Below are 22,574 nucleotides of genomic sequence, written 5' to 3' on the forward strand. Positions count from 1 at the left end.
TTCCCTAACTTCCTCTGAGCCTTCATTGATAATCTCTAATGTATCCCAGATTTGCTTGGCGTTCGTACAATTTACAACAGCATTGTACATCACTGGATTTAGAGATTCAACCAAGATTAGTTGAAGAGCATCATCTAAGTTCATCTGATCACTCTCTTCATCGGTGTACTCAGAAAGTTCTTTCGGAATGACCTGATGAGGTATCAACACACCATCCTCTTCGTGTGCTAAAATGACCTTCATCGGAGTAGTAACACCTTTGTCCAAAATCCCGATGTATTTTCTGTTCGCAGTGCGGAGGAATAGGAACATGTGCCTCTTCCATAGGCCAAAGTGTTCTTGGCTGAACGGTGGGATTTTAATGCTACTGATCTTTTGCGTACTCATTTTTTAAGATTAAAATGAATAGTGTTTGGATGAGATTTGGATTGCTGAAAGAAAAATATTTTAAATCAAAATTAATTTTTTTTTTTTTAAAAAAAATTAATTCGAATTAAAAAATATTTGGACGTTACAGAGTGTGTATAGGATCTGATACTGAAAATGGTATCAACTGCTCTGATGCCAATTGTTAGGTCCAGATACGATTGTAGAAGGGGGGGTTGAATACAATCGTCACAAAATAATCGCGGCGGAATAATCTGATTGGAGTTTAACTTGTTAATCAGATTTAAATTAATTAATATAACAATTTTTAAGTCGTTATATAATTAATATGGTTCGTTTTAATGTCCACTAGTTCGTAGAATAAATTCGACAGGATGTATTCTAGTTTAGTGATTAAAACAACCGAATGATCAAAGCACAGGAAACTGTGGATTTAACGAATAGCAAGTTACAAACAACTTGAAAGTTTACAAGGCAATGAACATTGAACAAATGAAGTGGTGAAGCCATATATATAGGCAAACCATTGAACTTGTATGACAAAGCTAGGCATGACAACCCTTAGGAAGCTCTATGACAATTACACAAGTGCTATGACAAAAGGTATGACAATTACAAGCATTGTCATGGCACAAATGAGAAGGTATGACAATCTAAGGGAAGGTATGACAATCAGAATGACAATCAGTGGGAAGGTATGACAATTACAAGCATTGTCATGCTGATTTTGAATAGGTATGACATCCGTATGACAAACGGTATGACAAACGTGGGAAGGTATGACAATCGAACCTTGGAGGCTAAGTCATCAGGTGGTATGACAAACGGTATGACAAACGGTATGACAAACCAAGGCATTGTCATACCTTGAGACTTCGGTATGACAATGAGCCATTGTCATGCCTAAGTCATTCGGTATGACAAACCAAAGGTTTGTCATGCCTCCTGACTATGGCAGATGACATAGTGCGGTATGACAATCAAATAGATTGTCATACCGTGCTCAAAAACCATATAAAATGCAATTTCTTATATATAATTAATCCAATAATTATCCACTTAATTATATTAATTATATAAATTCATAAATTAAATTAATTCGAGTGTGAATTAATTTAATAAATAAATTACATAACTTATATAATTATTTTGAGATGTGAATTAATTAAAAGAATAATTATATTGAGCACAACTTCAGTAGCAGGTCTTCTGTCTTCCTTTAAACGATCTGATTCTTTGTCTTGATTGAACGACCACCTATTGTTGATGCAGAATATTTAATCGGAGTAGCTGACACACAAATGTACTGTCTGGTTCATCTGTATCTAGCTGAATCAAATATTCTTTATCAATTAAACATTTGTGGAGTGGCTTGTTCATCGAGTCTTTGTCTTCGTAGTTCTTCTTCATAAGTAGAAATAGTTTGGAATCTTCTGAATAAATAAAGTATTAAAACTTTATACCTTCTGGACTTCTGGACGTGCTACAAAATATTATTTGTACACTGAGGCTTGAACATATTAATGAACTTCTTTCAGTGGTGTGCAGCAGCATCCTGAAATTCTTCAGACATATGATTTTAATAAATCACTTGACGTTCTTCGTACGGATTCCTTCAATAGTTCTTGCTAATTTACTTTCTTTCTTATCAGAGTTGAGTTGATACTCTTAAATACAAATAGGCTTAACATATGCCTTTCAGAGTGGAGTTTCTTCTTTGATTGCATAACAAGAGCCTTCCAGAAGAAATCTACCAACTGGGATGCAATACCCATGGACATGCTACAAATTGGGTATTCTCTGATCTACTCTACTAATTTCGATTATGGTAGATTAGTCATTAGAAATATTGGTGAACGAATGAATGAAAATCGTCAAGTTGTCTATTTCTCTCGCTTTTGCCAATTATTATTCAATGCATCTGTTGGTGAGGTAGCTTTTGATGATGAGATCAAATCTTTTAAGCTACATACAAGGGCCTTCAAAGATCTCATCTCTAAAGATGAAAAGAGGCCAGTTCTCAGGCCGTTACAAGTTCCAGCTCAAATTAGAGATAGACTGAACATGCCTGCAGCAAATCAACAGTCTCCAGTCCCTTCTCAAGGACCCAGAACTTCTGCATCCAAGTCCAAGAGGGCTGCAAAGTCTGATGCAGCCCCGTCCACTGCCAAAAGAACAAGAACCTCTGTTGCTACACAAGTTCTGAAAGCAAACTCTGAAGTACCAACAAACGCTGATGAGCCAGTAAACTCTGAGGCTCACTTAAACTCTGATGCTCCAAACTCTGAGATCCCAGTAAACACTGAAGCTGCTACTCCTCAAAAGCAGAAGAAAAGAAGAAGACTTGTTGCAGCATATGAATATGATGATCTTGAAACTGCACAAGATGTAAACTCTGAACCTACTCTTACACCAGCCTCTGAACCTGTTCAAGATAGTCCTCAGAAGCCAGCCAGATTCAAATTAAGGGCTCAAAAGCCTGCAAGGGCAAAAGTTCCAGTCACTGACATAACAGATTTCACTCTTGAGGAAGAGCAAGCACCATCCACCACTCTACCAGAACCTTCTCAAGCTCTGATGGTACTTCCTCTTCAGGCTGTTCCAATCTCTGATGGTGCTACAACATCTACTACATCCTCTGAAGTAGATGAAGAAATAAAGTGTGACGAGGAACAAGCTACAACTGAAGCAGGAGCAAATATGTCTGATCCTCAAACTCCATTATCTGATCATGGTCCAATTCCTCAATCTCCAATGAAAATCCCAGAGGGTGCCATTGTTCATGATACAGCTCCAGAAAACTACAGGTCTGATGTAGTTGATGAATCTGACAAAGTAGCTATGGAAGCTCTACAGTCTCTTGCTCAGACTGGTGAAGAATCTATCAAATCACAGTCTGAAGCTCAAGAAAAATCTGCTCAAGACACTGTGGAGAAAGTTGCTGATCCTGTTCCTCATGATGAAAAAGCAAACTCTGACACTGAGGATGATGACAGTTCAGATACTGACAAGGATGAGGATGATGGAGTCCCTCTGACACAACAAAAGTGGGAGTCTACTAGCCAGTATAATGCCAGGCTACAAACTCTGAATACAGACTCTGAGCCACTTCCCAGGGATCTTCAGGTTGATCCTCCAAATGAGGTCTGGGATAAACTCTGGTTAAGCCATCAACATTCTCTGGAGCCAACTAAAGCTGAAGAATTCCTATCTATGGCAGAGAATAAAATTTCAAACTCTGATGTTATGTCAAGCCTCAAAGGCACAATTCTCTATCTGAAGACATTTCATCCTGCTCATGCCCAGACATCTAAATCAATAGAGGGTCTAAGAACAGAGATGGCAAACGTCAAGGAGACAAATGAACTGGAAAAGAAAAGGACCATGCTACCTCTGAAAGAAAATGTACAGAAGCTGGTGACTGCCAATGAATCTCTGGACAAGAGGATGACCATGATTGAATCTTCTCAAGAAAAGATGTCCAAACAGCTTGAAGCCATCCAATCATCACTTTCTCTGATCACATCCATACTGATTCCTGATGAGGATGATGTCAAAAAGGGGGAGAGAGTAGCTCAAGTCAAATGCAAGTCTACTACTCAAACTCTGAAGAGAAAGAAGAAGGAAGATGATGATGATGCTGATGATTTCACAAAGCACAAGAGATTTCAAGCAGGGACTGGTGGAAGAATTTCAAACTCTGACAGTCAAAAACAATCTAAACAAAGCACAAAGTCTGCTCCAACACATAATGTCACATCTGGATCAAAGCACAGACCAGTGGCTGGATCAGATAAACCATTGACTGATGAAGAGCTTGCTCGATTGGTTTTTGAACAAGAAAATCCAGAAGCAAATTTGGATTTGGAGTTGATTGCTGCAGAGGAAGCTGAGCTGAAAAAGGAACATATTGAAGCCATAAACTCTGGAAAGATCCAAAAGCCTGCAAAGTCAACTGCCAAGCCAAAAGAAAAAGGAATACTGATCAAGGAAGCTACTGTTGCTGATCAGAGTTTACTAGTCAAAAAGGTATACTCTGAAGATGAATACACCTCCAAGGGTAAAAGCAAAGTAGATGAACATCTGGAGAAAGGCTGGGATAAAAAGAAATCTACAACCTCTGACAAGGATCAAGTTGTAAAGGAAAAGAAGACAGAAGCTGCAATCTCTGACAAAGCTCATGTTGCAGAACCCCAGAAGGAAATATTAACCTCTGACAAAGCTCAAGTTAATAAGGATGCAAAGACAGACACAACCTCTGACAAAGCTCAAGCTGTGTTCAAACCAACAACAACTCCACTGGCTGGATTTGCAAAGCCTACTCTGATGACTGAGATAAGCTTTGAAAAGGGCTCAATTCAACCAATCTCTCATCGTAAGGCAGGGAGAGATAAAGGAGGGCTGGGATCCAAATATGAAAAGTTTGATCAGAGTATAGGATCAAGACCAGATGACCCCTCATCTCTCTGTGCTCCCAAGACTGGAGTATTGCAAGACAAAATGGAAAAACTTGATTCAGTCCAGTTGGCAAAGAATGACAGAGGAGATAATATTCTTATTTACTTCATGTCTGATGGAACAGTGTTTAGAGTACTTGAAGCAGATCTCTATGCTAAACACTGGGAGGAATTGAGATATGTATCACACATATTTCAAGTGAAAAACAAGTCAGGACAACACATCTCCAATCTGCTAAAGGATCAAATCAGAAGAAAGATGGGGATTACAGGAAATAAAAATGCTGGACCTTTTATTCCTAAATACCTCAATCATAAAGGACAGCTGGTTGAGATGAAGAAAAATTCAGCAAAGATTGAAACAATAGGTGGAATCAGAACTCTTGCATTTAATGAAGAGTCTGATAAAGCTTACAATATCAGGCTGGATAGAGACTTGAAGAAGAACAAGATATATGATCTCAGAGCTGCAATTTATCAAACTGGAGTTTCAGATCCAGAGCTGAGAGAGATCAAGAGACAAATGATTACAGTGCTTGAAGAAGCTGAAAAAGAACTCCTCAGAGGGTATCTAAAGACAGCAAATGGTGTCTATGCAGCTAAGGAGTAAAGTATCTGTAAGTGTTAAAAGTATTCTGTTATAATTAGTTAAACTCTGTTGCATTTGACTTATATGTTTTGACATCATCAATTATCTGTTAACTTGCACATAATTTATTTATGCACAAGTTGGGGGAGATTGTTAGATATAATTGATGATTACTAATATTCTTAAAGTCTGTTTTAGAACAGGAATCATCAGAGTTTAATCGGGAAGCAGATCAGAGTTTGATAAAGTCTGACAGAGTTTAGCAAAGTCTGATCAGAGTTTACATAGTCAAGACTCGATAGAGTTTACACGTGGAAAGAGCTCAGAAGCGGATATACTTCAAGGAAGGATAGAAGCGGAGGAGTGATTTGCTGACTATGGAAACTAAACAGAAAACTGGAGCAATCTTTGATTGATAGAATTCATAGCAGATTTATAGGATATCAAATCAGAGATTGATTTTGTAACTGTGTCTATATAAACACAGATTAGGGTTACTCTATAGGAGTAGAGTTATCGAGTACATTGTTTAGAACCCTAGCAGCTCTTAGTGATACAATATAAATCACTGAGAGAGTTTTTGTAACCGTCAAAAGCTTTGTGAATATAAGAGTTTATTGATTAAAATTTCTTATATTGTCTTACTGTGTTACAGATTGTGGTCACTATATCATATTATATAGTGAGTTTATAGGACCTAACATGGTCACTTTCAACGTGTTCAATGCCATAAAACTTCCATCAGATGAGGAGGAATGCTTTAAGGTGGATTTGCTCGAAGCTGCAGCTCATTCGGAAATTGATAACAGGCTGAAAACTGACATCTTGGAAAGGGTTCTATCGGGTGACTCAAAATTCGGTGGGGAGGAGGAAGAAGAACACCTTCAATACTTGAATGCTTCTCCTTGGAGAAGAAGGATGGAACCTCCAATTGAATCTCTTGGGTTATCGGAATTGAAAGATTCTCATGAACGACTGAAACCCTCGATTGTTGAAGCTCCTAAACTTGAACTTAAGCAACTTCCCGAACACCTAAGGTATGCCTTTCTTGGTGAATCTTCTACATTACCTGTAATTATTGCATCGAACCTTTCAGGTATCGAGGAAGAAAAGCTTTTGAGAATTCTTAGGGAGTTCAAATCAGCCGTTGGATGGACTATTGCAGATATCAAGGGAATCAGCCCTTCTTATTGTCAACATAAAATTCTGATCGAGGAAGGTAGTAAACCCACTGTTGAGCATCAAAGAAGACTCAATCCAATAATGAAAGAAGTGGTGAAGAAGGAGATTCTTAAGTGGCTTGATGCCGGCATTATTTATCCAATCTCGGATAGTTCTTGGGTGAGCCCTGTTCAATGTGTGCCTAAGAAAGGAGGCACGACTGTGGTAGCTAATGAGAAGAATGAGCTCATTCGGACGCGAACAGTCACAGGTTGGAGAATATGCATGGATTATCGGAAACTCAATTAAGGCACCAGAAAAGATCACTTTCCATTGCCTTTCATTGATCAGATGCTTGATAGGTTGGCTGGTCATGAGTACTATTGTCTTCTTGATGGGTATTCAGGGTACAATCAGATTTGTATCGCACCAGAGGATCAGGAGAAGACCACTTTCACTTGCCCTTTTGGCACATTTGCTTTCCGTCGTCTTTCTTTTGGACTTTGTGGTGCACCAGCAACTTTTCAGAGATGCATGATGGCTATTTTCTCCGAGATGATTGGTACCAATGTTGAGGTGTTCATGGATGACTTTTCTGTGTTCGGTACTTCTTATGATGAATGCTTAAGCAACTTGACGATGGTGCTAGAAAGATGTGTGGAAACTAATCTCGTTCTTAATTGGGAAAAATGCCACTTCATGGTTCAAGAAGGCATAATTCTGGGGCATAAAGTTTCGAACAAGGGTCTTGAGGTGGATAAAGCTAAGGTGGAGACTATTGAAAATCTTCCTCCACCAATTTCAGTAATGGGGATTCGGAGTTTTTTTGGTCACGCGGGTTTCTATCGACGGTTCATCAAGGATTTCTCTAAAATCACCAAACCCTTGTGTAACTTGTTAGAGAAGGATGTGCCCTTCAAATTTGATGGAGAGTGCTTGGCTGCGTTCGAAACTCTAAAAAAGAAGTTAACCACAGCACCTATTATTACTGCACCTGATTGGAATGAGCCGTTCGAGATGATGTGTGATGCTAGTGACTTTACAGTGGGAGCCGTGCTTGGTCAGTGGAAGAGTAACATCTTTCACGTGATTTACTATGCTAGTAAGACTCTCAATGGTGCTCAGCTGAATTACACTACTACGGAGAAGGAACTACTGGCTATTGTTTATGGATTCGAGAAATTCAGGTCTTATTTGCTTGGGACAAAGGTGTTGGTTTACACTGATCATGCTGCTATTCGGTATCTGGTATCGAAGAAAGACTCAAAGCCTCGATTGATTCGATGGGTTCTCTTGCTTCAGGAATTCGAGTTAGAGATCAAGGATAGAAAGGGTACTGAAAATCAGGTTGCCGATCATCTCTCTCGGTTGGAAGATCAAGCTCGAGCATCCAAAGACACCACTTTGATCAATGAGTCTTTTCCTGATGAACAATTATTTGGGGTCCAAGTGGAAGAGCCATGGTTTGCGGATATAGTGAATTATCTTGTGAGTAATGTCATTCCTCCTGATTTGTCTTATGCTCAAAAGAAAAAGTTCCTTCATGAGGCGAAGTGGTATCGTTGGGATGAGCCATTCTTGTTTAGCCAAGGTTCCGATCAAATTATCAGAATGTGCATTCCATACAGTTAGATTGAAGGAATCTTGCAAGCTTACCACGACTCCACTTATGGAGGACACTATGGAGGGCAAAAGACAGCTGCTCGTATTTTACAGGCGGGTTTCTTTTGGCCTACACTCTTCAAGGACGCTCATCAGTTTGTGTTAAAGTGTGATCGATGTCAAAGGGTTGGTAATATCTCTAGAAGGGACGAAATGCCCCTCAATGTACTCTTTGAGGTAGAAATCTTCGATGTGTGGGGTATTGACTTCATGGGACCCTTTATCTCATCTTGCAATAATCTCTACATTCTTCTTGCTGTGGATTACGTGTCTAAATGGGTTGAAGTCAAGGCTTTACCAACCAACACAGCTGCAGTAGTCATCAGTTTTCTTCAGAAGAACATATTCACTCGCTTTGGTACTCCTCGCGTTATAATCAGTGATGAGGGATCACACTTTTGCAATCGCAAGTTCACAGCGTTGATGGAAAGGATTGGTATTAATCATAGAGTTGCCACTGCTTATCATCCTCAAACAAATGGGCAAGCTGAGGTATCTAATCGGGAAATCAAGCGAATCCTAGAGAAAGAAAGTTGGGAGTCCTTCGAGGAAAGATTGGGCGTTGAAGCTTGATGAGGCCGTCTGGGCCTATAGAACGGCATATAAGACTCCATTGGGGATGTCACCTTTTCAGTTGGTCTATGGAAAAGCATGTCATTTGCCCGCGGAGTTAGAGCACAAAGCATATTGGGCCTTAAAGAAGTTGAATTTTGACATGACAGCTGCTGGTGAAAAGAGAATGCTACAAATAAATGAACTCGACGAGTTTCGGTTACAGGCTTACGAGAACAACAAGCTTTACAAGGAGAAGGTCAAGAGATGGCATGATAGAAAACTGGTGCACAAGGAATTCGTGCTTGGTCAGCAAGTTCTGCTTTTCAATTCTCGTCTTAGACTATTTCCGGGAAAGTTGAAGTCAAGATGGTCAGGTCCTTTCACTATCAAGATGGTGTTTCCACATGGTGCAATAGAGATCTTTGAAACACTACCGGATCAAGCATTTATAGGGAATGGCCAGAGGTTGAAGCCTTACTTCGGAGGAACGGTGAACCGTGAGACGGTAAGCATCGTTCTTGCTACTGTTTGATTCTCAGGATTTCACGTCAAGCTAATGACGTAAAACAAGCGCTTCGTGGCAGGCAACCCACGCTTTTCTAGATTATTACTGGTTTAAAAAAAAAGAAAAAAAAAAGAAAACAAAGAGAAAAAATCAGAAAATATATATATATATATATACATACAACAGCAGAGGACTTGACTCAGGATCTTGGGAGTGGTTTCCGAGCCACTGGTGTTGAGGTTGATTGGCCTGTATATGGAGCTGGCATGGGTATCCACCACCTAATTCTCCACCCGAGGAGGGTGATCCTCTCAACAGTTAGGTATGTTCTTTATCCTTATTATCGCCTTCAATAAGGACATTGAATATTTTAAGTTTGGGGGTGGTGATCTAAGGATTAGTGGTAGTAGTATTATAGCATGTTCATATAGGGTGCATGATGCATTTAGCATATCAGAGTATTATATTAGTACATATCGCATGTCTGTTTGCATATTGGTTTTTTTAGGCATTTTGTTTCGTATGTCGAGTAGTGTCATATAGTTGCATTTGCATGAATCATGAAAGTTGTCTTCCAAGTTGATGTCCTATGATGAGTCTATGTGCGTAATTTCTTGGCTAGTAGTCTTGATCATATATGATGCCTTGTTACTTGGAAACTGCTTGTGTGGAAATTGTAATTACACTTATGCTCTAGAGATAAGACTTAGACTAACTTATATCTTGAGTCCTTGCGTTGAGTCGGGCGTAGAATTTAGACTATTCCCTTTTGAACTTAGAGTTTGTAAATCTTAAGTTTGGGGGAGTTAAGGGATGAATATGCCTTTATAAAAAAAAGAAAAAAAAAAGAATAAAAATTATCAGGTACTCCTTTGAGATTAATGGGTGAAATGCAATGTCATGTGAAAGGGACGATCCATGTACTTGTGCTGGTATTAAGTGCAAATGTATTACAATAAGCAAATTCTTGGTGACTTTTCACAACCCTTGATTACTGGAGAAACACTTGAATAAAAAGAAAGAATAATAAGCGAGCGAAGTCGAATGGCGGTCGTGACTCACTTACCCTGAGAAGCGTCCTAACCTTAGGCTTAGCAAGAAAAAAAAAAGAAAAAAAAAAGAAAAATAGGAGAGGTATAGGAATTCGTTAGTGACCCTAAGCTGTAGTTGACTCATTGGTGAAGAAGTGTTTAAGCCTTATTCTTATCAACAACTCATATTGAGGACTCTGTTGAAGTTTGATAGTCTTTGTTTTGTTTCACTAGAGAGCATGCTTAGCACACACGATGCACTCCGCACTTGTAGTGGAAGAGGACATCGCTAATATGTGAAAGAGGTAAATGCTGAGAATGTTGCATATTCTGAGGACTATATGTTAACAAAGTTGATGCTTTCATGATTCGATAGATTTAGGCATTTAGTTGCATACATGTATTGCATTGATAGTGTTGATGTCTGTTTATGCTTGAGGACAAGCATCAGTTTAAGTTTGGGGGTGTGATAAGTGGATTTTATATCCACTTGGAAGCCTTCGTTTCGACTTAAATTTGATGATATGGCCTCAAGAATTTGGTATGTTTGATGTGTTTTTGTGTTGATGTGTGTAGAGCACCTAGATGGAGGGAGGATGGAATTTTCTAGGCTTATATGGTGGTTGGAGTTCAGAAAATAGAGTGCGAAAGTGTGCAAAGGAATGAGCAGGATCTCAAGGCCTTGATGTGAAATCTCAAGGCCTTGACTCAAACAGAAGACTCTCAAGGCCTTTATGTGAAGTCTCAAGGCCTTGACTGAAACAGAAGACTTAGGGTGAAATCTCAAGGCCTTGATGTAAAATCTCAAGGCCTTGACTCAGACAGAAGATGCTCAGGGGCGAACTCAAGGGCTTGACCTGGAATCTCAAGGCCTTGAGGTCTGACGGGATTTGATTTTTGTGGGTTTTTTAATTGGGCTCGAAACACTTTTCTACATCTTTTAATACACTTAAAAGAGCCCGTTCATATATATATAATAGGATTACGAGGGTTTTGTGGGGAGAAACAAGTTGGAGAGCACGTGACGGCTACGGAGAAGATCAAGATCGATTTCATACTTTTCACTTTTGTAATTCTTCGAAGTAGGCGTAACTTTGGATGCTCGTTTCGGATTTGTTTCTTAACTCTTATTCTAGTACTTTGACTTTGTTTTTCCTATTCAGTACCATGTTTACATTCGAACCCATGATGATGAGAAGTTCGATTATGAACTAATCATTGTCCTGGGATTTTAGCGGATTTATCGATGAATTTCAGTAGTTAATTTGCCTTGTTCATATGTGATGGTTTGATTTCCTCGTATTGGTTGTGCTTATTCATCTTTGATGCGTAGCTAACATCTAAGATTGCTTGCTAATCTTTATTTAAGAGACAGTGAATATATTGATTTAGAACTTGCCATGCGAGCATAGGTTTCGTGTTCGATAACATGACTTGTGATGTGATTTTACCCATCTTACATCGCCCTACGTAATCTTGATAGATAACTTGTTCCTCAACCGTTATGTTTTCAAATTCTATAGACATATAGGGTCTAAGCATAATTGGTGTCTGTTTACCTTCTATCTTAATTGTGGATGTGTAACAGTATGGTGCACGTATAACGACAGTTAGCGTGTATCAGTTTCGTGTTATCTGATTAGTTATCAACCATTACAATCGAATAAAGGTAGAACTCTGAATGAAGTCGTTAATGAAGCTAGAATCCCATGTTTTATTCTCATTAGTAAATCGTTATTCTCTTAGTTGATACTTCTTAGTTTCATAATTTGAATAGGATTAGTTAAGTAGAAAACCAAAACCCAATTTGATACTTGTCGAAGCATTGAATAATAATCATACATTGGTGCATAAGTGCATATTTCTGAATACACCAGTCTCTGTGGGAACGAAATTGAATTCTATTCTATATTACTTGTGACCACGTACACTTGCGTGATTTTGTGCGAACAGAAGGTAACCACTATAAGAGATAATCATGATCTTGAAGAGATGTCTCTGGATGATATCTTTGGAAGATTGAAAACTTATGAACTTGAGATGGAGCAAAGGAGCAAACGACATGGTGGGAAACCCAAACCAGTTGCTCTAAAAGTTCAAGAAGAAACAGCTGTGAAAAGCAAGGGAAAAGCACATGTCAAAAAGTCTGATACTGAGTCATCAAACTCTGATGATGACTCAGACACTGATATACCTTCAGACTCCGATGACAGTGATACTGAGATGATGCAGCTGGCAGCACTAATGGTGAAAAGCTTCAAGAAGATGGCTTACAAGAACTTCAACAAAGGGAAGAAGTTCTCAAGGAAAGACAGAAACTCTGATAAGAAGGTCTTCAAAAGGAATGAAGGCAAAGAAGAAAAATCTGGAAAAGCTGATAAATCTAAATACACCTGCTTCAATTGTGGTGAGAAAGGTCATTTTGCAACTGAGTGTAAGAAAGCCAAGAAGGAAAAGGAACAAGCCTTTATCACAAAGAAGGAAAGCTGGGCAGACTCATCAGAATCATAGGAAGAAGTCAACTATGCCTTGATGGCAAACATGGACAACAGCACCGAGGCTGTTGAAACTAAGGTACCTCATTCCACTCTTGCTTTTGACACTGAAGATATAACTGAGTTAAGATTGTTTCTCAAAAATATGCATGTTAGTTATAGAGATCAAACTTTAGAAAATGAGAGACTAAAATCTGAGATCTTAGAAGTTAAGAAAAGGAATGATTATCTTGAGAAAGAACTAGTTCAGATGCTAGAAGTTCAAAAGGAAAGAGATGACTCTGTTTTTGTTAAAAATGAACTCTTAAAGAAAACTGCTTCTCTTGAATCAGAACTTGCTAAGGAAAGAGAGATAATCAGAACTTGGACTAACTCAGGAAAGACTACTCAGAATATCTTAGAAAGTGGAAACTGGAAGAAAGGTTTAGGATACTCTGATAAAAATGAAGCTGAATCACAAAAACAAGAAACCATTAAAATTGAGAAACCTAAGGTTTTTCCAGTAAGATTTGTTGCTGAATCAAAGGCTCAGGACAAATCAAAGACTGATAAACCTAAACAGGTCAATATTGGTTTAATGACTCAGAAACAGCTTAAGCATAAGCTCAAGGAGGTTAAGAAAGAAAACAGGATTAAGGAACCTAGGAAAAATAGAAATGGGAAGGTAGGAATAAACAAAAGCAACAATTATATGCCTATTCCAAATGCTCCTAGGAAAACTTGTCATAATTGTGGTAATCCTAATCATCTTGCTTCTTTTTGCAGGAAGAATAAGGACATAAATGCTATGTCTCCCAAATCAGAAGTTAAGACTAGGAATACTAGATTTAGACCAGAAAATCCTTGTTTTCATTGTGGTAGTTTATGGCATTCCATCTACACTTGTAAGGAATACCATAGTTTATACTATGATTATTATGAATTGAAACCTTCTTTGAAGAAAAAGATTGATTCTCCTGGTTTAAACTCTGTTAAAAAGTCTGTTAGCACAAACTCTGATTTAAACTCTGATAAATCTTCCGCTGCTAGTGTTAACAAACTTAACAAGAACAAAGGATCCAAGCAAGTCTGGGTCCTTAAAACTAATCATTAGTTGTGTATGTGATTGCAGGGCAACAGGAAAAACATCCTAGTTCTGGACAGTGGATGCTCAGGACATATGACAGGAAATAAAGCCCTGCTATCAGACTTTGTGGAGAAGGCTGGCCCAAATGTTTCTTATGGAGATGGCAACATAGGGAAAACTTTGGGATATGGCAATATCAATCTTGGAAATGTCATCATTCAATCTGTAGCTCTGGTCTCAGGACTTAAGCACAATCTGCTGAGCATAAGTCAAATCTGTGACAGAGGGTATCGTGTTGATTTCCTAGAAGAACACTGTGAGGTCATTAGTAAAAGCACTGGGAAAGTTGTTCTGAAAGGATATAGACATGGAAACATCTATGAAGCCAAGCTCTCTTTAAACTTTGAAAGCTCTGCAATCTGTCTACTTGGCAGAGCCAGTATTGAAGAAAGCTGGAACTGGCACAAGAAACTATCTCACCTGAACTTCAACAATATAAATGAGTTAGTGAAGAAAGATCTTGTGAGAGGACTTCCCAAATCAGTTTTTACTCCAGATGGACTCTGTGACTCCTGTCAGAAGGCAAAACAGAGGAAATCCTCATTCAAAAGTAAAACTGAGTCCTCAATTCTTGAGCCATATCATCTGCTTCATGTTGATCTTTTTAGACCAGTAAATATAATGTCCATTGCAAAGAAAAGATATACTCTGGTCATTGTTGATGAATTTACCAGATATACTTGGGTATATTTTCTACACAGCAAGGATGAGACATCATCTCTTTTAATTGAGCATGTCAGACAACTGGACAAAATTTCCAAAGATGCAGTCAAGATCATCAGAAGTGATAATGGCACTGAGTTCAAGAATTCTAAGATGGAAGAGTTCTGTAAAGTAAATGGAATTAAGCAAGAATTTTCAGCACCTGGAACACCTCAGCAAAATGGTGTTGTGGAACGAAAGAATAGAACTCTGATTGAAGCTGCTAGAACCATGTTGGAGGAAGCAAAGTTGCCAACTTACTTCTGGGCTGAAGCTGTGCAAACTGCTTGTTTCACACAGAATGCAACTCTGATAAATAAGCATGGGAAAACACCATTTGAGATGGTAAATGGTAGGAAACCAAATCTCAAATACTTCCACATATTTGGGTGTAAATGCTTTGTTCTGAAAAATCATCCTGAACAGTTGACCAAATTTGATTTAAAAGCTGATGAAGGAATCTTTGTTGGCTATCCTCTGTCAACAAAAGCCTTCAGAGTTTACAATCTGAGAACAAAGGTAGTCATGGAATCCATTCATGTATCCTTTGATGACAAGAAAATTACTGGAATGGAAGATTTTGCTGACCATGAGCAACTGAGATTTGAAGATGAAGATGCATTCTCTGACTCCATAAACTCTGACTGAGATCATATCAGAGTATGTCACTCCAACTCACCTACCTCAAGCACATGTTGAGGGGGAGCACTTTCACAATGAAAATCTGGGTGAAAATGTTGAAGACTCAGCAGAAAACACAAACTCTGATACTGACTCCTCTAACTCTGATCATTCTACATCAGAGAATCATGAGAACACATCTTCAAGGGGAGCATCAGAAACTCAGAATACTCATGGAGATAGCATGAATAATGGGGGAGAGGCATCAGAGAATCAGAATGACACTGGAAACAGCATGGATTATGGGGGAGGATCTAGTTCCAGAAGTCAACTGCCACATGAAAGGAAATAGACAAAGTCTCATACACCAGATCTGATAATTGGAGATCCAGATGCCGGAGTACAAACCAAAACTGCAACAGCAAATGAATGCTTATTTCACTCATTTTTATCTCAGACAGAACCAAAGAAAGTGGAAGAAGCTCTTAAGGATGCTGATTGGGTAACAGCAATGCAGGAGGAGTTAAATGAATTTGAAAGAAACAAAGTCTGGACACTAGTACCAAGACCAAAGAACAGATCAATAGTTGGTACCAAATGGGTGTTCAGAAACAAGACAGACAGTGATGGAATAATCACCAGAAATAAAGCCAGACTGGTAGCCAAGGGATACTCTCAACAAGAAGGAATTGACTATGATGAGACCTTTGCCCCAGTTTCCAGATTAGAAGCAATTAGAATTTTCTTGGCTTATGCAGCACACAAGAAATTCAAAGTTTTTCAGATGGATGTAAAGAGTGCTTTTCTAAATGGACAGCTGGAGGAAGAAGTATATGTTGAACAACCTCCAGGTTTTGTGGACACAAAATTTCCAGAACATGTCTACAGACTGGATAAGGCACTGTATGGACTAAAGCAAGCACCAAGAGCATGGTATGAAACTCTGGCTCAATTCCTCTTGGACAGTGGTTTCAACAGAGGTACAATAGACAAAACTCTGTTTTATCTCAACCATGGTAATGACCTGCTTTTAGTTCAAGTTTATGTAGATGATATCATTTTTGGATCTACTAATCCTAAGCTCTGTGAAAGATTCTCAAAGCTTATGCAGTCTAGATATCAGATGAGCATGATGGGAGAGATGAGCTATTTTCTGGGGCTGCAAGTTAAGCAGACTGATGAGGGAATTTTCATTAATCAGTCTAAGTACACCAGAAACCTGCTAATAAAATTTGGTATGCAGGATAGTTCAGCTGCCACTACTCCCATGGTAACAGCCACTAAGTTAGACAAAGATACTGGATCACCAGTAGAAATTACTAACTACAGAGGTATGATAGGCTCACTTCTATATCTAACTGCTAGTAGACCTGATATCATGTTTGCTACCTGTCTCTGTGCAAGATTTCAAGCAGATCCAAGAGAACCACATCTGATAGCAGTCAAAAGGATTTTCAAATATCTCAAGGGTACAGTTGAGATGGGACTCTGGTATCCCAGAGAATCAAACTTTACACTGATTGGTTACTCTGATGCAGATTTTGCAGGGTGCAAAATAGACAGAAAAAGCACAAGTGGTAGTTGTCAATTTCTTAGAGGAAGACTGGTGTCTTGGTTCAGTAAGAAACAAAAATCAATTTCCACATCTACTGCAGAGGCAGAGTATATTGCTTCAGGAAGCTGCTGTGCTCAGATTTTATGGATGAAAAATCAACTGTTGGACTATATGGGTTATCTCTGACTCAAATCCCTATTTACTGTGATAACCAAAGTGCTATTGCCATGACAGGAAATCCAGTACAGCATTCCATGACCAAGCACATCAGCATAAGATATCATTTCATCAGAGAACATGTGATGGAAGGAATAGTAGAACTTCACTTTGTTCCAACAGATCAGCAGTTAGCAGATATCTTCACCAAACCTTTGGCTGAAGCAACATTTACAAGACTTGTAAACGAAATAGGGATGAGCTCTGGTCCTCTCTAAACTCTGCTACATTTCGAAATAAAATATCTGTTATTAATCACTTTTATATACTTGATCTACATCTGCATCTGTTATTCTCTGATCTAAACTCTGATGATTATGCTCTGATTTGACAAACTCTGATGTTTATACTCTGACCTGACAAACTCTGATGACATGAATTTTCACTGATAAGAGCATTTCCTGTGAAGAATATGTTGCAAATACTTGAATTAAGTCATGAACATCTCTAAAGTCTGATTTTTGTGATATTACATATGTGGAAATCTATGTTACACAAAACATGATTTAAAGCTGTTACCTAGACTGCCTTACTTCTTAAATATTAGACATGTACTCAGTGAAGAACTTGCTTTACTCCCCTTATGAGCTAAGAGTGAATAAGTCTCAGATATGGATCAACAAAAATTTGTTTCTTCTCAGAAAAGAAAAGAAAACAAAACAAAACAAAAGAAAGAAAGGTTATCTCAGGTACTCCTTTGAGATCTTAGAAATTCTGTGAAAGGAAAGATCCAAGTGCACTGCTGGTATTAAGCAAAATGCATCAGAAAAATTGTATTTTTCTTGGAGACCTTTCGCATTCTCTGAATACTGGAGAAATACACTGAGAAATAAAAATCTGATGAAGGTTATGACTCACTTACCATGAGAAGTTTCCTTTCAAAAGATAAATGTCTTACAGAAGAGAAGAAAACTTATACTTTGATCCATATTGTGAGCAACTCGGCTTATGAAGTGGTTAAAACATTTTCGGTTAATCTGATTCTTTCTAATGTTTCTTAAGAAGTTTGTCAATCTCTGTGACAATAGAGGAATCATGTCAACACACACCTTTCACTCCGCATTTGTGATTGACAAATTTTATGACATCGAGTGATTTTTGATTAAATTCAAATAATCGTTTGCAAACTCTGAGAAAAAATTGATATTCAGACTTTCAATATCTATCTCTCATCAGTACGAAATTTTATGAATAATCTCTGATTTGTCTCATAATATGCCATTTAATTAAACTCTGGTCAATGGTTAAACATCTGATCAAAGTCGGAGTTTAAAATAAATGATCTTTGGTCACGAGAATATTAGATTTAATTGTCAAAGGTACAAAATCCATTTGAATTCCTGAGTGGAGAAAAACACGGCAAATAATTGTGTTTCCTCGGTAATTGTTGCACAGACATACAGATTCACACGCCTGTCATCATTACCTCTCCACTACCATTTTTTTGTTACCGTTAGACACCTGCCACGTGTCCCACTACCACTTCGAGTTAGTAAATCGTGTATACACACATATATATCAACTTTGAAAAGTTTTTCACTTTTTACACACGATATTTTACTGTCTCTCTCTCTCATACACTCTCTTCTCAATTTCTACTACGCATTTCATCAAACACCTTACCTGCAATCTTTAAACTCTCATTTTCTTTCAGAATCATGTCGACAACAGCGTTTGAGATTGATGGAGCAAAGTTTGTGACAAATAACTATGCTGCCATACTAGACAATGATGAAGCCCCCAAGGAGTTTCATCTTATTCAGGATTTTTTGACTCACAGTGAGCTTATGTACGCTCTAACTCAGCCGGAGTCCATTTCCCCTTCGCAAGTTCTCACCTTCTGGAGAACAGCCAACTATGATGATGGGGGTGATCAAGGCTCTCCATCTCTGACATGTGACTATGAGGGTCAGGAGTATGTCGTTACACCAGCAACAATCAGGAAGGCTCTTCATCTTCCTGATCAGAAGAAATTTGATTCTCCAGTCCCTACTCAAACTCTGAGGTACATGATGATTTTCTTTGGGTACACAGCCAGTACATACAAGATGAGGGAGCTCAAGCGTCCAAACCTCTGCAAGGAATGGAGCTTTTTCTATGACTGCATCACAAGGGCATTTGGAAACAAGTGCAGTAACTTTGATGCCATTCCAATATTCAGCCAACAGATCGGTTCCACTTGAACCTTTGGAAGCTGACATTCACATGTCAGAATCAACATCAGAATTTAATGATCAACCAACAGTGGCCAAATCAGATGAAGGGTTGAAGTTGAATCAGGAATCTCTGATTCAACATGAAGACATTATTGCAGCTGACACTCATGTGTCAGATAAAATTCCTGATATTCCAAGCCAATCAGAAGATGCACATATAGAGGTTGTACTGCAAATGATTCAAGACTCTCTGATTCATACTCAGGCTGATGTTGCAGCTCCTGTTCAGGAGGTTCCTACAGCTGAAATTTCTGATGCAGCTACAGAAGCTCTGGCATCTCATACTCTGAGTATATTTGTCAATGATGATGATGATGATACAACGGAGGTCACCTCTGTTCCAATTCTAGCTTCTGCTTCTCCAATCTCTGATCCAATCAGAGAATCAACTCCAGTCAGAATTGATTCTCCAGTACATGCACTTTCACCAGTCAGAGAATCTACTCCTACTCCAGTTCATGCATCTCCAATTCAACATCCCATTTCTGCACAGAGAAAAGTCTGTCAACTATCATATTCAAAGAGGATGTGCAGAGTTCCACCTCCATCTGTGGAAGACAGACTGACCTCTATTGAGGCCACCCAAACATCAATGCAGCACACTCTGGCTGATTTGAGCTCCTCTGTAGCTCAGCTGGTTCAATTTCTTACCTCTGCTGATGTCAAAAAGGGGGAGAAAATATCTAAAGACAAATGCAAATCTGACCATCAAATGACAAAGAGAAGGCCAGATGGTGATGAAGAAGGTAATAGGGAGATGGCTGACAAGAAGCTAAAGCTGCTACAAATCAAAGAGAAGGAAAGGAGTGATAAGGAAGCAAACTCTGATAGACCCAGAGATTCTCAACAAACACACAAGTCTATAGAGTTGACTGTTATGTCTCAAGTTCAGAGCATAAGTGAAGCAGTCAGAATTTCTGATGATATATCTAAAGAACTTGCAGTTGTGAACTCTGAGGTTGAGAAGAAGAAGAAAGAAGATCTGATTCCTGAATCAGATAAGCTGATTGAAGCTGGAGATCCTGAATCTCAGAAGTTCTGCCAAACTCTGAAGTTCAGAGGCAGAGAAACTACCCTATTCTACAAATCTCCTTCTTTGCAAGCTATTGATGAAGCTGTAGCAAGAAAAATATTTGAAAAAGAAAATCCAGGATTGGACATAGAAGCTATCAGACTTGAGGAAGAAAGACTAGCTGCTGAGAAGAGGAAGATCAGCAAGACAAAGTCTGATGAGCAAAAACAAGTTACTAATCCCTCACAGAAAAAGAAGAATCCAAAGCAAAAAGGGATAGTAATTAGTGAGGTGAACTACACTGATATCAACAGACCAAGAACCAGGTCTCAAACTCAATCTGAGTCTGTTTCAAAAGACAAAGGAAAGAAAACTGTTGATGGAGTTCCTCCTGTTCCTCCTGTGATAAAGAAGTCAATGATCAAGATAGCATCAGAGAATCCTTCTCAGAGGATGAAAGAGCTAAGCAGGAATGCAAATATAATCACTGATGTCTCTGATCAAACAGAAGAAGAAGAAGCTGGATTGACCAGAAGAAGAAAGGGTGAAGACAAATCAATCTCTGATATAACTTTAACCTCTGACAATGCTCAAGTTAAAATTCCAGTAACAGAAGAGAAGACTAAGACTGAAGATGCTGTAGTCTCTTGGCTGAAGATAAAATCTGAGAAGACTCAAGATCAGAAAAAAGAAGAGTCTATTTGGAAGCCTTGGTACAAGTCTGTACAAGGAAAGCTCAATGCTCACCAGAATCAGAACTCATGGAACCAGAGGAAAGGAAGCTTATGATACTACTGGTCTAGGTCACAGAAAGGAGAAAATTCAAACAAGTTCAGCAACCAATTTCAGAGATCCTTACCCTCTGACTGAAAAAGTGGGAGAAGCTGTCACTCAAAAGGACTTAGATAAAGTAGAATTAGTGCAGATTCTCATGGATACTCATGATGGGCCAGAAGATAAAGAGAAGATTGCTATATTTATGGAGTCTGGCAGAGTTTACAGAGTCTCAGAAGCTGATCTATTGCTGAAATCTCTGAGAGAGCTTGAACACTTTCACTATATGCTGGAAATCAAGAATGAAGCTACTCAGAGATGGTCTGATCTAATGAAAAGGACTATCAATGAGAAGAGAAGATTTTATGGAGTAAAGTCTGATGAAGAATACATTCCAAAGATAGCTCAAGATGATGGTTCTGAAATATATATGGAGAAGAATAGCTCTGTGATGGAGACTACTGCAAACACCAGAATCTTGGGTTACAACAATGATGCAGACAGACCAAGGGCAATTCAGCTGGGAGAGGCAATGCAAAGAAGCAAGGTGAATGCCTTGAGAGCAGCTATCTATCAGACTGAGGATGAAAATGAAGAACTCAGAAATGTTAAAGCCCAGATGATACAGACCTTAAAGCTGAAGGAAGAAAATCTGATCAACCAGTTTGTCAGAGAAAGCTATGGATATAGGTTGATTTGATAGATAGTTCTGCTGGTTCTGTAAGTTGTAATTAATTCTGTAAATTGATTATCTTATGCATTTGTCCTTGATAGTTTTTGACATCATCTGTACATATATATAACTTGTTCATTATGTCTAATGTACAAGTTGGGGGAGATTGTTACATATTTGATGATGTCACAGGTATCTAACTTGTTTAGTGTGCAGAAGCAAATATCAGAGTTTAGCTGGAAATCAGAGTTTAACGATTGCCAGCTGGATCAGAGTTTATCGATGATCAGAGTTTGCAGGCGGCTGATTTTCAGGAGCAGATCTGGCTAAATAAGGAAGATAAAGATCAAGGGAGATTGTTCAAATCAGGACAGCAGAAGGATAGCTACTGATTAGATTATTTTAGGAAGCAGATAATTATAAATCAATCAGTAGATATCATGTAACTGTGTATATAAACACAGATTAGGGTTTACTCTATAAGAGTTAGAACATCGAGAATATTATTCTTGTAACCCAGCAGCTCTTAGTGATAAGATATAAATCACTAAGAGAGTTTTTGTAACCTACTGAGTTTTGTGAATAAGAGTTTACTTTGTTAATTCTCTTATTTGAGTATTCTGTTATTGATTGTGTTCACTATATTGATTTATATAGTGAATTAATTCGGCCTAACATAGCCTACACATAATATTTCCAACATAAACCCCCTAACCTCAATTCAAAATCATAAAATAAAATTTACACTAAAAAGCCCTCAAAAAACACCAAAATCAAGAACAAGAACAACACCAAAGCATACCAAACTAACTCCAAATCAATCCAAACTTCAAAACT

The 22,574-nt window shown here is 38.4% G+C and overlaps 1 protein-coding gene across 1 annotated transcript; it reads left to right on the top strand.

Annotated features, from left to right (window-relative positions):
• The first annotated feature begins 2,247 nt into the window (after window positions 1-2,247).
• LOC135152183 (uncharacterized) lies at window positions 2,248-9,343 on the top strand. The gene is made up of 7 exons (XM_064092017.1): window positions 2,248-2,682; window positions 2,833-3,157; window positions 6,221-6,652; window positions 7,001-7,316; window positions 7,431-8,155; window positions 8,438-8,768; window positions 8,806-9,343. The coding sequence occupies exons 1-7, from the start codon at window positions 2,248-2,250 to the stop codon at window positions 9,341-9,343; spliced, it is 3,102 nt and encodes a 1,033-aa protein (XP_063948087.1).
• The last annotated feature ends 13,231 nt before the right edge of the window (window positions 9,344-22,574 follow it).

The sequence above is a fragment of the Daucus carota genome, chromosome 4 (genome assembly GCF_001625215.2).
Source record: "Daucus carota subsp. sativus chromosome 4, DH1 v3.0, whole genome shotgun sequence".
Lineage (NCBI taxonomy): Eukaryota > Viridiplantae > Streptophyta > Magnoliopsida > Apiales > Apiaceae > Daucus > Daucus carota.